The sequence below is a fragment of the Garra rufa genome, chromosome 22 (assembly GCF_049309525.1).
Source record: "Garra rufa chromosome 22, GarRuf1.0, whole genome shotgun sequence".
Classification (NCBI taxonomy): Eukaryota; Metazoa; Chordata; class Actinopteri; order Cypriniformes; family Cyprinidae; genus Garra; species Garra rufa.
The window spans coordinates 39,137,200-39,152,688 of record NC_133382.1 but is presented as its reverse complement, the minus strand read 5'-3'; the positions used below and the strand labels follow the sequence as shown (position 1 = coordinate 39,152,688).

Genomic DNA, 15,489 nt, shown 5'->3' with positions numbered 1-15,489 from the left:
CACACACACACACACACACACACACACTACTGTACACACACACACACACACACACACTACTGTACACACACACACACACACACACACACACACACACACACACACACACACACACACACACACACACACACACACACACATGAGGAGCAGGTACTGACGTTATCAGTGAAGACGACACCCAGCTTCCAGATCTGATACTTCACATCGATGGAGTTCAGTCTGGAAATAAAGAGGGAACGCTTGAATTCATTAGTCAAATCAGCAACGCTTGAAAACTCATTTATGATTAGAGATTGCTTATTAATGTGGTGTTGATGGTTACACATTACTGCCCCCTGCAGGATGAGCTGAACTAACGGTTCGTGTAAATTCAATCAAACAGTTGTTGTTCTTGTTAGTGAAGAACAACTCACACAGCAGCCAGTGAACTGTCCCTCTTTGGTTTCTTTTTCTCATGGGCATCACTGAAGTCCAGCGCAGCCTTATCCATCCCCAGCAGCTCACTGATCCGATCATGTCCGTAAAACTCTCCGTACTTATCCATCACCTACACACACACACACACACACACACACACACACACACACACACACACACACACACACACACACACACACACACACACACACACACACACACACACACACAGTGATGGTCTTTATCAGAGCTGGTCATCTGTCTGAATATGTGCAAATGTTTCTAAACTCACCTTCCGCTTCACAAATTTATCCCAGTAATTGTTTGGAAAGGACCTGAGAGACAGAGATGAATTTTCATCTTTAGATCACAGAAACACATTCATAAATCACAGCGATCCTCATGAAACAATAGCAGTGGAGACTGACTTAGAAACGTATTATAAACTCCAGTCCTGACACTAGAAATATACATGTGCACATTACGATTACAAAATCAATGTTTTAACTGCCTTTTTTTTACAGAATCTAATTTCAACAATGTTTCAGTCAGCTATACCTTTTATTCTATTTTAAACATTTTCATTTTATTAAAATTAGGGCTGGGACACGATTAATCGCGATTAATCGCATCCAAAATAAAAGTTTATGTTAACATACTAAATGTGTGTTTACTGTGTGTATATATAATGTATGTATAAATACACACACAAACATGTATATTAAAGAAAACTGAAAATAAAAATTAAATTAAAATAAATAAAATATTTATAATTCTATATATAATCTAAATTAAATACAAATATAACTATCCACACATATAAGTATTTTTTAAAGGCTTTACATGTATGTGTGTGTATTTATATATACATAATAAATATACACAGTAAACACACATTTAGTATGTTAACATAAACTTTTATTTTGGATGCGATTAATCGCGATTAATCGTGTCCCAGCCCTAATTAAAATAAAACCATTGTTTACATTTATTATTTTTAACTATCACTTTTTATTTAAATTCAGCATTAGTGTTTCTTTTTCAATCTCATGAAGCCTAATTTGGGAAATCCTGATTCAATGAATGGAATTATATTACTATAATACTGTATGTAAATAAAAACAGTGTCTTTAATACCTACATTTTAAATGCACATTTAATGTATTACTAATGATTTAAACTGTTTAAATGTTTTAATATAATGTTTCGCATTATGTGAAATCCCAAGTATGACCACCTGAATCAAAACAAAAACGTGCGTCCTCTCTTGGATGATGTGAAAATGATTTTAGAGGTACAGGGAAAAGAAAGGTTCATAAATACAGATACTGTAAAATGAAATTCCAGGACTTTCAAGGACTTTTCAAGCATTATTATTTGATTTTCAAGGACTTCAGTCAGAGATGAAGTCCTTAATGTCTTTTATTTTAAATTCTAAAAAAAAAAAAATTGATAAACAAAGATATACTAATAAAAACGTCAAAAAGAAAGTGAAGCACATGCTAATTATTACTACTAAAGTATTACAAAGTATACTACACTTTTAGTGAAACCACAGTTAAGTTTCCTAAGGGATTTGACTTGTGTATACTTTCTTTTTTTTGTTTTCTTTTTATAACTGCACTGCCTTCATGTTTTGATGTTTTCTATTGTTTTTCGAAATTCCTCCAAAATCCTGATCCGAAACAAATGAAAGTCCTGATCTGAATCGAATTATTAGCGATCCGCACCGAGGTTCTGATCTAAATCAAATGGTTTGTGATCCATGCTCTGAAGTCCAGATCTGAATAATGATTTGCAAATCATTTGACCTCAATCGGAATTTTGCTTATAGATCTTAATCAAATGATTCACGATATGCGATCTGAAGTCCCAATATGAAACATTGTTTAAAATCGTTACAAGTGATGTCAAAATTAAAAAAATGAACGACTCTTTTATTTTTTCTCTGGTTTTCGTGAGTTTGAATCCGGTGAAGTCACGAGTTTAAATCAGTCGGAGTGGTTCCAGCGTAAATGACTCAATTGATTTGGTTCATCTGTTCCTCTTTTTGCATCTTCATCTATGTTTACACAACACTGTCAGCACAACAACTGAAATAAGTGAAAAGGCTGTGATGTGTTTCGAATTGCAGGAATTCTGCATAAACAGATGTGCTTATTGACAAATTTAAACACTTATTTCATAGATGTCTTTCAATAACTCAAGAGCTTTTTAAGTACCTCTTCAGGAATACTGCTATTTTCAAGGGTTTTCCAGGCCTTAAATTTCAAAAAGTCAAATTCAAGTACTTTAAGCACCTTGCACAAACCCATTAAAGAGGCATCAAAAACAAAAACAGATGCTCAATGGGAGCTTCCAGTGCAGTAAAGCTCACTGATTATAATGGGAGTGAGTCAGTTTTGTCCCGTCGTGCGCCGCTGCTTGAGTCCAGTGCAGAAACAGCGCATTCATTTATTACGGTGTAAAACGGTGCAGTATTTTTGCTCTGTCCTCCATCACGGGGTCGCCTCATTACCGCAATGTTCCTGACTGCAATCGGTTTAGGTGAGAACGACCCCATTACCCATGAGCCTCGTCTGTCACTCACTGTGTGTTGATGACCAGTCTGTCCCACTGGCCTTTAATATCGTCCTCCGACGGCTGTTCGGTGATGTACAGACCGTCAAACTCCAGCTTCCGAGCCACTTCCTTCTCACGCTTGAAAATCACCAGAGGAACCTTGAGGAGAAACACCAGTCTGATGAAGCACTATCAATCACCACAGCTCTCTGCTTTCTGCTTTCTATTAAAGGCTCTTTACAATAATAATTGGAGCGTTTATTAAAACCTCTTTAAACTGATGCTGCTGGGCATTTCATCTTTCATGTAAATCTGGCAGGTTTATTGTTTCAATAACTGGATTTCGTTAGCATAAATGAAACTGTATGCCTCGCTTTCATTATTAGGAAATTAGATCCAGTGCCTCGTGTGAATAATATCATAGTTGAGGTCATATGATCTGTCAAACGGCAACCGCAATGTGTTGTGTGTGAATTACCGACCGCTGAGAGCAAGAAACCATCTAACTTCAGGAGACATGTAGAAACCACTAATACATAAAAGAGTTTGAGTTTGATCATGCTTTAGTTTACTTTCATGTGATAAACATTTCTAGAGCTGTGCTGGTTCACCACTGGAGGTTTGGAGTAAAATCAAGCTCATTGCTGCAAAAAATGCTTTTCTTAGATTTTTTGTCTTGTTTCCAGCCAAAATATCTAAAAATTCATAAATCAAGAAGGATTTTCTAGAATAATAAAAATTGTCTTGTTTTCAGAAAAAACTACTCAAAATTAAGTGCGTTTTTGCTTGAAATACGCAAAATAATCTGCCAATGGGGTGAGAAAAATAATCTTGTTTTCTGTTTCAAATAATGTTTTTTTGCTTACCCCATTGGCAGATTCTTTTGCTTGTTCTTCATTTTGACTTGTTTTTTTGTGAAAACAAGAAAATTATTTTTACTCGTCTAGAAAATCCTTGTTTTAAAGGGGTCATCGGATGCAAAACTCACTTTTCCATCTTGTTTGAACATTACTGTGTGTTGGTAGATTGTGTACACAATGACCCTACAATGATAAAAATCCACCCAGTAGTATTTTTTTACTTTAAAAGTAATATCCCCTTTTTAAAATCAGGTCATTCTCAGCTTCTTGTGGGTGTGACGACACACAGACAGAGGCCACGCCCACGATAGTTGATTGACATGAGCGCCTTACCTTAGCCCCGCCCTCACCGAGCTGAAACAGTCCGACTCCGATCATCATTGTGTGACTCTGTTGTTGGATATATTATAATGAACATAGCAGTCGTCAATTACTCTCCATATCTGGGCCGCTGAAGATGCAGAGGATAACGTTACTTTCATTTTTAAAAGGAAAGCACCATATATGTGTCCATGTTTGTGCGAATCATTCCTGATGCAGCTTCTCCCACAGCAGAAGTGAGTATAAGGGTTTTTTTATGCATCTTTGCCAAAGGCCTTCCTTAATAATGTGCTTGTTGGCAAGTTTCGCCGATAAACGCAGCTAAACGCGCCTAAAGTAAAGATTATGGCTCATCATCCAACGGCAGAGAGGGGCGGGGCGAGCAAAGCTCATTTGCATTTAAAGGACCATGCAATAAAATGAGTTGATTTTTTGCAGAGCTGATTTTGATTTTTGAAGGTAAAAGGGTGTTTTTTTTTACACTACTATTGAGAATTTTTAACCAAAGTATATTACAGACTTTTCATTAAGACCCTAAAGAATCATATGAACTTGTGGAAAATGGGCATCCGATGACCCCTTTAAGAATTTTTTAATTTTTTGGCTGGAAACAAGACAAAAAATCCAAGTAAGAAAAGCATTTTTTGCAGTGATGCAGCATGATCCGGTACCTTTAAGCAGTAGTAGCCGATGATGCAGAAGAAGGAGATGACGGTGTGCAGGATGGCTAAGATCCTGAGCGTGGGCTCCATGTAGCCGCTGCTCTCCTCCAGCACAAAGTGCACAGTGACGGGACGAGAGCCGGAGCCGCCCAGAGGATCCCACCGCACGCTGGTGTCTGACGACGAGCTGAACAACACCTCCTTCCCCTCAGTGACGGCCGAGGACGTGGACACCTGCACACGGGACGAAACACACGCTCAGATGCACAAACACGACTCGTGAATGTGAACAGTAATGCTGAAGTGTGGATTACCTTGTAGAACAGCAGAATAAAGTTGATTGCAAAGGCCACAAACAAAGCCAACATTCTCATGTTGTAGAAATTTCGTGCAAAATAGTTCTGCGGGAGAAGAGACAAAGACACGGCGTCAGAGCACATGTGTAAGCGTACGCTCCTGAGAGAGCGGCTCTATATCACTGCAAAAAATGCTTTTCTTACTTAGATTTTTTGTCTTGTTTCCAGCCAAAATATCAAACAATTCTTGAATAAGGAAGGATTTTCTAGACAAGAAAAAAATATTGTCTTGTTTTTAGTTAAAACAAGTCAAAATTAAGTGAGTCTTTGCTTAAAACAAGCAAAATAATCTGCCAATGGGGTAAGAAAACTAATCTTATTTCAAGCAGACAACTAGATTATTTTTCTTACCCCATTGGCAGATTATTTTGCTAGCTTTAAGCAAAAACTCACTTCATTTTGACTTGTTTTAACTAAAATTGAGGCAATATTTTTTACTTGTCTAGAAAATCCTTCCTGATTCAAGAATTTTGAGATATTTTGGCTGGAAACAAGACAAAAAATCTAAGTAAGAAAAGCATTTTTTGCAGTGCTGCATCTGTCAGCAGGACATTATGAGATCTCCAGGGCTCTGACCAGCAGCTTGCGTTGGTAAGCGATGATCTTCTTCCAGAAGGCCGACTCCTGCAGATCAGGCTCGTAGTGCTGTCTGACCTTCCGCTTCACCGCTTCCTCCTTCTTCTTCTGTGCTTTCTCTCCATTTTCCTCTCTTAGAAAGAGGACGAATCAGAACTCAGTATGCAGCGATTACGATCAACACTATTGGTCTACACATTTGCACAAACAAGACTTACTCTGCTTTCTCAGGCACTGATTTAGTCTCCTCTGCAACTTCACTGTTGTCTGCTGAGGATGAAGAGCCCTTCGTCTGATAGAGACAGAGTTAAAAACAACCAACAAATTCATGAAATTATTGGTACTGAACGGATCTGTTGAGCCATTTACTGCTGTTTTGTAATTTAGTCCTGTGTCAAATGTCCTTTTTAGTTTATATCATATTTAGTCAAGGTGTCCTGTTTGTTGTTTAGTTGGCTAAAAGTCTGGGAATTTTAGTCTGTTTTACTTTATTGTAAAGGGTGTTTGGTCTTCTTTGCACGTTCACTTTGTAGTTTTAGACATACCCTAACTGTCTTGAACCAGAGTGCACAGAGTACACATACGCAAGACAAGTATTTGAGGTTAAAGAGGTATATTTTTTTGAAAATAACAGATTATTTAGCTAGATAAGACTCTTATTCCTCTGCTGGGATCATTTAGAGCCCTTTTGAAGCTGCATTTTTAACCTTCAATCCGTTGAGCACCATATTACGTCAGTATTACTGCCCTTTTAATTAATATATTATCAAAAATAGAAACACACACTCTGAACTAAAACTAGTGAAAATTAAAAAGCGTCTCTCAAAATCTAAAACAGTAATATTCTTAATATTAATTGCAATAATTATATTTATGTCAATTAAAACAACATGGCGCAGACATGCATAAGTGCATTTCTTCAGCATCAATCACAAACAATACAGTCAAGATCATGTTTGGATTTATTATAGTCCATCATGAGAAGGTTTGATGGCAGATTTAGTTGTACAAACAGCTGTATAACCATTTCATTTGAGCAGAATCTCCCTGCAGGTTTGTTGATGTTTTCAGATCATTAGTGCTTTTTCCGTAATGTAAGAAAAAGGTTGCCAGGTTGGGAAGACTAACTTAAAAAAGGGCAGAAAATGTGTCTATTTAAGAGAGAAACTCTAATTGGGGGATTTAACTCTTGACATCTGGCAACCAAACATGAATACGTGCAGAGGACTAGATTGTGAAGAAAATATAAAAGAACTTGATATAGAAAGTTAAATTTTTTTTTTAAAGATTTATTTTTTGCCATTTTTGCCTTTATAATGATAGGACAGATCAGACATGACAGGAAGAGAGATAGGGAAAGGGATGGGGAAAGGTCCTCGAGTCGGGATTCGAACACGGGACGTCCGGAGCGCAACGGCGCTGTACAGTATGTGATCGGTGCCGGAAAGTTTTAATTTTTTAAAACTACATTTTAGTCTTGTCTCATTTAGTATTGTTTTGGTCAATGATACTGCGTGTTGATATAGTCACAGTTTAATGATGTCAGTGTCCTCTCATCTTGGTCATGGAAAAAAATGTCAATGAATATTTTTCACCATATTATTTGTTAACAAAATCAGCACTGTCACCTGGTGTCGTCTGCGTAGTTCCGGCGAGGGTGTGGGTGGAGGCGGGACAGGTGTGTTGAGCAGATCCGTGAGGCTGGCGTTGGGATTGTGAGGCATCAGTTTGTACTGCCCGCCTTCTCTCTTTAGATCTAAACCGAATATATCAGACAGGAGGTCGGTGTCTTCCGTGGCCACCGTCAGATCGGCCAGGTCTTCCTCGGGCGAGGTTTTGTCCGTGGGTTTCTTCTCGCCCTCCTCCGTCTCTCCTCTCACCTCGTCCTGCGTCGGGTCGGGCATGTTGGCCAGGAGCTCAGACACCTTCATGGTCTTGGCGCCCTCCACCAGACTGCCTCCGAGGAAGCTGTTGTAAATGATCCGGAAGAATCCTCGAGCGACGCTGAAGGCGAAGTGCAGGAGTCCCAGCAGGACGCTCCAGTAGAAGGACACCAGCGTGGTCACCATGTCCTTCACCGTCATCTTCTTGGCTTTCTTCACCTGCTTCTTGAGGCTCTTCATGGACAGCACCTTCATTAGGAGCATCACGTTGTATCGCAAGGCAAACAGGGCCGTTCGGACGGTGGTGACGGAGAAGAAGCCCATCTCGGGACTGTCCTCCTCTGGTTTCTCTCTCTCGCTGTCCTCTTTGATGGCGGAGCGCTCGCCGGCGTCGGACATCTGCGCCGCCAGCTGCATCTCGAAGATGGTGTCTTCGCAGAAGTTGACGAAGAGCTCCATTTTCTCCTTCTCGCCGCCTTCGTTCACCACGTCGAAGATGAACTGCCGCTTGGACTCTTTGACCTGGGGTTTCTCCCACTGCGTGCGGCTGGACTCGCTGATCTCGAAGTACACGCGCTCGATCCGCTTGGCGCTGCCCATGATCTCGATGCGGCCCAGGTACGGCTGGAAGTAGTTCAGCACGCTCTCGGCCAGCTCCAGGAAGGTCTGAAGACGAGAGTCGTGGGGCATGTGCTCCGAGAGGTTGGTCAGAAGAACGGCCACGTTGAAGCCGATGTCCTTGGCCGGTTCGTGGAAGCGTTCGACGAACTCCTCGTAATCCAAGAGCTCGTTTTCGTCAGTCTCCGCGCAGGAGAGCAGGAACTCCGTCTCGGATTGTGTGTAATGTTTATGGCTCTCCATGGCCTTGTGGAAGTCCCTCTTAGAGATGACACCTTTCCCATCAGGGTCGTACTCTTTGAAAGCATCTGACGATGTCAGATCTTTGAGTTTGAGGAACATGTCAAAGAACTTCAGGATCATCTCCACATTGTTCGAGGACTCCACCAGCATGTCCACCATCTGCTTTCCAATGGTGCCGTTCACAACATTTCCTAAAATGACGGGAAAGATGATTATCTTCCTGCTCATGAGCTAGTCAATCAATCAACTCAGTGAACTCACCTTCCAGCATGGACAGGAGCATCACGACCATATCCTTCTGAAGATCCATGAGCTCCTTCAGCAGCTCGATTTGGCTTGAATCCTGCAGCACCAAAACAGAGGAGAGACAGCATGAGAGCAGGACGACGGTTCTGAGCATCATGGTGTATTTCTAGAAGGTTTGCTTTGTTTGTTGAACATCACTGTAGACGTTTACCTGAGACAGCTTCATCTGCATATGTGCAAAAACGTGCAAGAAACCGACAACTGCGTCCCACAGGCGGCTGTGAGCCAGACTCTGCTGATTCCCCGTACAAGGGCCCTAAAAACACACAAACACTTTTAGGGCCAAAATGTTTTTTTCTCCAAATTCAGTGTTATTTCTGCTCCCAAATATTTCTGGATTTAATTTTAATGGTTTACTTTAATCTTAATCATCAAAAAGCATGCCTAATCATTTTAATTCATCAAACTTGACTAGTTTAAAAGCTAATAATAAAAATACATTGCATGGGTCAAAATGATCGATTTTTCTTTCATGCCAAAAATCATTAGGATATTAAGTAAGATCATGTTCCATGAAGATATTTTGTAAATTTCCTACCATAAATATATCACAACTTCATTCGTTTTAGTAATATGCATTGCTAAGAACTTCATTTGGACAAATTTAAAGACGATTTTCTCAATATTGTGATTTTTTTGCACCCTCAGATTCCAGATTTTCAAATAGTTGAACACTGTTGTACAAGTTTGGAAACACCCCTGGCAAAGTGTGATTTTGGACGATATCAGCATAGTGTGATTCATTTTTGGGCAATCCTTCAGGAGGCTTATAATAATATATCAAGTCAATGTTTAAATAAACTGACAGCTCGGATGCCCAGATTTTGCAGAGCTGTAATAGCTGCTAATGGTGGATATTTTGATGAATCATAATGTATAAACTGTTCAAATGTGTTTTCGTAGTTTGTGTTGTCCCTTATCAGTGCAAAATTATCACAAATTAAAAAGGATTCATGCCAATATTGTCCAAAACCCCACTTTTCCAGGGCGTTTCCAACCTTTTGGAGGGCAGTATATCTCGGCCAAATACTGTCCTGTCCTAACAAACCATACATTATTGGAAATCTTATTTATTTGGCTTTTAGATTATGTATAATCTCAAAAATTGACCCTTATGACTGTAGTTCTGTTTTGCAGTTCAGGGTCACTTGGTTTTATTTTTTTTAATGGATTCAATACAACTTTGTCATTAAAAATTAATAAAAATGATTCAACTATGTTTCAAACCAAATGAAAATATATTAAATTTAATTTTTTTTGTCAAATAATGTGTTGTTTAACAGAAGTTTACAGTTAAATTGTATAACTATTCTTCTCATTTATATATCCTTTTATCATTATTATTTACGTTAAATAGCATAAATTGTAAGCATTCTGCTATACAATAGTAATATTTTTATTTTACTGAACTTGATTTATTGTACAGCCCTACATTTGATATATTAAGTCAAAATTTGACAAATTCCATGATATTCTGTGCTCTACAGTAAATTTAGTTTCAGTGACTTCAGTTTTCCCCATCGTGTAAATCATAAACACTGGAGATCCTCAGTTCTCTGATGACTTCCTTGTGAGGCAGAGATCTGCTCTGAAAGGCAGCGGAGCGATCGCTCGTACCTGAATGTACTCTGTGAGAGTGTTGAAGACTTGTTTGGCTACATTGATTGCTTTGGAGAAATTGCGCTGGCCTTGTTCATCGATGACGTCTTTCCCGGAGTAGAACCAGTAGAAATCACTGATGGACTCCTGAGGACACGCAGAGCACACGTGTGTCAGATGTGTGTAACAATGACCCTGAAGTGTTCACGGAAGAATGGCTCACCTGGACTCTGAGCAGATAATCCACAGTGGAGATGATGATGTTGACCGTCGTGTTGTTACCCGTCTGTGTTCTCAGGTAGTTCTGAAAGTCTGATGTACAGACACACAGTTATCTGAACAGGCAGAGCTACATCATACATTAAAGATGTAATATGGCGTGTGATTAATAACTGTATTTCACCAAGTCACTTTACATTTGGTTACTAGTAGCACTAGCAGGTATGCACTGTCTACTATTCAAGATCTAATTAATTCCTGATGGATAAAATCTGCCACTACATTTTTTCATAATCTTTTTTTACTCAGAAATGTCTCATTATTTGCTACAGTATATTCAACAGTATGCTTTGAAGCACACTATACTAATCTGACATACTACACATGGTCTGTGTGTGTCTATCTATCTATCTATATATACACTGCTGTTCAAAAGTTTGGGATCAGTAAGATTTGTAATGCTTTCAAAAAGACAGAAAAAAACAATAATACTGCAAAATGTTATTACAACATGAAATAATGGTGTCTATTTTTAATATACAATAAAATATATTTTTTTCATGTGATGCAAAGCTAAATTTTACTCCGGTCTTCAGTGTCACATAATCCTTCATAAATCATTCTAATATGCTGATTTATTATTAGAATGATCAATGTTGCTGCCAAATATTATTTTGGAACCTGTGATACTTTTTTCTGGACTCTCTGATGAATAAAAAAGTTAAGAAGAACAGCATTTATTCAAAATATAAATCTTTTCTGACAATATGAGTCTTTGCTATCACTTTTTATCAACTTAACACATCCTTGCTGAATAAAAGTAATATTTTTTTCCAAAAAAATAAAGAATAAAAATTTACTGACCACAAACTTTTGAACAGTAGTGTATATTTTTTTAAAAAGATTTCTATTTTAAATAAATGCTGTTCTTTTTAATTTTTTATTCATCAAAGAATTTTGAAAAAAAAAAAAAAGTATCACAGGTTACAAAAAATATTAAGCAGCACAACTGTTTCCAACATCGATATTAAATCAGCTTATTAAAATGATTTCTGAAGGATCATGTGACACTGAATACTAGAGTAATGATGCTGAAAATTCAGCTTTGATCACAGAAATAAATTAGATTTTTAATGTATATTAAAATAGAAGAAAGTCTTTTGCTAATTACTATAATAGTATCTAAATTCTAAAATAACACTAAAGTAAGGTGCGGATCTGGAGCGCTAATGAAGCCGTGGACCGGCGAGACTCACCTGAATTGTGTCCCTCACAGAGCAGCTGCAGGAAGCGGAAGAGGTCACAGGTGAATTCGTCATCTTGCATGACCTTCTCACCTGTGCGGCAGCAGAGTCGGGCGTTAGAGGCGCTGTGATGACGAGCGTGTGCCGGTGCAGGACTCAGAACACACTCTCCACACACAGACTGTAAATGAGCTCTGGGATGAGGAGGGTCACGAGACCAGCAGCGCTTCATCCTCCGTCCCCAGACGCCTGCTGTCAGACTACATCAGCATCATGGGCTTTGACTCTTCCACTGTGGATTTGCGCTTTTATTTGTCTTTTGATTCAGTGCAGCACTGTGGAACAACACTGTGTTGTGTTTCAATGTGCTTTAAAAATATAACAAATCGACTACAGAGATGTAACAATGCATTGATTGAAGAATACAAAATTAAACTCATCAAATATGAAATTTTTATCATTAATTCTGGTAACGCTTTATGACTTAATTTATTGTTATTAGTTAATGCATTACCTATCATGAACTCACAATAAGCAATTATTTATTTTTTGCTAATATGTGACCCTGGACCACAAAACCAGTCATAAGGGTCCATTTTTTAAAATTGAGATTTATACATCATCTGAAAGCTGAATAAATAAACTTTTTTATTGATGTATGGTTTGTTAGGATAGGACAGTATTACATTAGGATAGGCAGAAATACAGCTATTTGAACATCTGCAATCTGAGGGTGCAAAAAATCTAAATATTGACAAAATCACCTTTAAAGTTGTCCAAATTAAGTTCTTAGCAATGCATATTACTAGTCAAAAGTTAAGTTTTGATATATTTACAGTAGGAAATGTACTAAATATCTTAATGGAACATGATCTTTGCTTAATATTAATAATTTTTTGGCATAAAAGAAAAATCGATCATTTTGACGCATACAATGTATTTTTGACTATCGCTACAAATATACATGTGCTTATATTATTTAACAAAAATACAACTATATATGTTAGTTCATAGCGCGTTCATAAATGCTAACACTGTTTTTTCTTTTCAAAATATATTAATAAATGCTGAAATAAACATTTAATAGAATAAATGCTGCTCAAGTACTGTTCAGTATTATTAGTTCAGTGTTGTTAGTTTATGTAAACAAATGAGATGTAATCGTGAAATGATTATTAAATCTCACATTTGATTTTCATTCTTAAATCTGCATTTTTACACGTCTAAATGCATAAGCTTTTATGCTTTAAAAAAACGTATCTGTAAATTTCACCTGCCTTCTCACATTGCATTGAAGACTAAAGATTAACCAAAGAAAATGAACACTACAAACAATATATTATGTAAGACATTTTCTGGGACACTGATACTGATAGTAGTTAATTTCAGCATTATTCATGAACTGAGCTGCTCATCATCCATCAACCAACACACAGCTGTCTGATCGTGTGGGTTTAGTAGAGCTGGTATCGTACTCAAGACAAGATCTTAGCCAAGCCTGAGAGATCCGACAGGAGACGTCTGGAGACACGGAGCTGCTCTGGTCACACGGAGGAACAGGATGGCAAATGTTTCTAATGTCACAGGATTTGAGGAGCTCTCAGCTAAACACTGGTGTCACAACTATCAAAACCTCCAGAAAACCACACACACACACACACACACACACACACACACACACACACACACACACACATGTCCCTCTCACAAGCTGACCTGAAAGTGCTCAAACTTTCTTTAGTTTAGAGTTTCTGAGGGGTTCTGGCCCTCTCGTTTGAGATGTAAAGACAAAGACACTTTCAGCTGAGCTTCAGGGCGATGATCAACCAGAAAAGAAGCCTGACGACTTCAGCTACACACTTTATTACAATTAACTTTAATGAAGCATGCAAAATACTTAATTCTATAACTTCTACACATTACGATAAGAATATGCATGTAAATACACAATAATAAATATGACAAATATGTGCGGTTTGGTTAGACTTCCTCTGGTCCATCATTATCAGAACGTCAAACTGAACGCTGAATGATGACGCGTGATCAAACCAGTCAACAGAAATGCAGATGGATGATAGGAGAGAAAACACAACACTGAACTGCAGAAAAACACAACCAAACAGTCGGAAAAGAACAAAAGAACAAGACGTAAGAGCAAAGAAACAGCCTGACCATCAACAAAAAGAAGAGGAGTGAAGGAAACAGCAGGAACGACAGCACACGACAACAACTGAACAGCTCAGACCAATCAGAGAGGAGGAGGAGGAGGAGGAGGAGGAGGAAGAGGAAGAGACTGGGGCGACTGCTGCTGAGAGACCACCATCATCATCCTCTCAGAGCAGCTCGACCAGAACAAACCACAGAGACACACGCTCCTAACCAAACACCCAGCCGCTGCGCCTCTGACGGCCTGACAGGAAGAGGACGGGAGGAGCAGGAAGGGGAGGAGCTTACAGACTACAGATACGCCCACTGCTTTTGGAGACTGCAACACTAAACTGGTGTTTCTGCAGCTACTGACACCCTCATATTTAAGTCTTATTAACTAGAAAACTTTGTCCTATTTATTTATTTTTTATTATTTTTTTCCAGACCCAGGCTTTCAATTATAATTGTAATTTATTCATTTAATTTGATTTAATAAAATAAAATTTAAAAAAGACATTACTCCAAAAAAAAAAAACACATCACTTTAAAATGAAAAATATATTACTCTTAAATAATAATATTTAAAAAAATTCTACTAAAATAAAAAATCTAATGAAATAATACAGAAGTGTCACCCTGGACCACAAAACCAATCATAAAAGTACATTTATTTTACATTGATAGGACAATATTTGAAAATCTAGAATCTGAGGGGGCAAAAAAATCTAAATATTGAGAAAATCACCTTTAAAGTTGTCCAAATGAAGTTCCTCAGCAATGCATATTACTAATCAGATATTAAGTTTTAATGTATTTACAGTGGGAAATGTAAAAAAATTCTTCATGGAACATGATCTTGATATCCTAATTATTTTTGGCATAAAAGAAAAAATATATAATTTTGACCCATACAATGCATTTTTGCCTATTTCTACAAATATGCCTGTGCTACTCATGGCAGGTTTTGTGCTTCTAATCGTGCTTTATTTTTATATTTTATATGTATAAATAATTTATATAGCAAAAAAATATTCTATAACAATAAAATATACCTCTAAAATAACAATACTATCTAAAATTACAAAGAATATTCCTCTAAAATATAAAAATGATACTCGAACAAAACAAAAATGCTACTCTAAACATAATCATTATCTACATTGTTAAAAATGTGATAAATTGACTAAACTTGACTTCTGCAAGATTTTAAGTCAAGTCAACTTTTTACAGTGTAAAAGTGAAATAAACATTTGTTGTGTGAAGACATATTTTTACCTTGTATTATAATCAATTCCAGTCAAGCATTCAATTTATCATATCATGTAAACATTGTCCAAATATTATATAATTTCATTTAGCATATATAAAATGCTAGCTACTAGCTAAATCAGCAAATGAATGATGATTTGAGATGCAATGGATTAGATATTTGTTCATGATGACTCTCCAGTAATCCTGTCTGTGTTTTAATAGAG

At 37.5% G+C, this 15,489-nt stretch overlaps 1 protein-coding gene across 1 annotated transcript in view; it reads right to left on the bottom strand.

Moving 5' to 3' along the window:
- ryr2a (ryanodine receptor 2a (cardiac)) overlaps positions 1-15,489 on the bottom strand; it is a 106,342-nt gene that overhangs the window by 9,727 nt on the left and 81,126 nt on the right. The window contains exons 82-95 of the mRNA XM_073827965.1: positions 11,879-11,959; positions 10,627-10,715; positions 10,422-10,550; positions 8,956-9,060; positions 8,760-8,841; positions 7,383-8,689; positions 5,973-6,046; positions 5,755-5,887; positions 5,137-5,223; positions 4,832-5,056; positions 3,008-3,138; positions 710-752; positions 414-547; positions 159-219 (exon numbers count right to left, since the gene is read on the bottom strand). Coding sequence (XP_073684066.1) covers positions 159-219; positions 414-547; positions 710-752; positions 3,008-3,138; positions 4,832-5,056; positions 5,137-5,223; positions 5,755-5,887; positions 5,973-6,046; positions 7,383-8,689; positions 8,760-8,841; positions 8,956-9,060; positions 10,422-10,550; positions 10,627-10,715; positions 11,879-11,959 — 2,681 coding nt within the window. The remainder of the gene's footprint in view (positions 1-158; positions 220-413; positions 548-709; positions 753-3,007; positions 3,139-4,831; positions 5,057-5,136; positions 5,224-5,754; positions 5,888-5,972; positions 6,047-7,382; positions 8,690-8,759; positions 8,842-8,955; positions 9,061-10,421; positions 10,551-10,626; positions 10,716-11,878; positions 11,960-15,489) is intronic.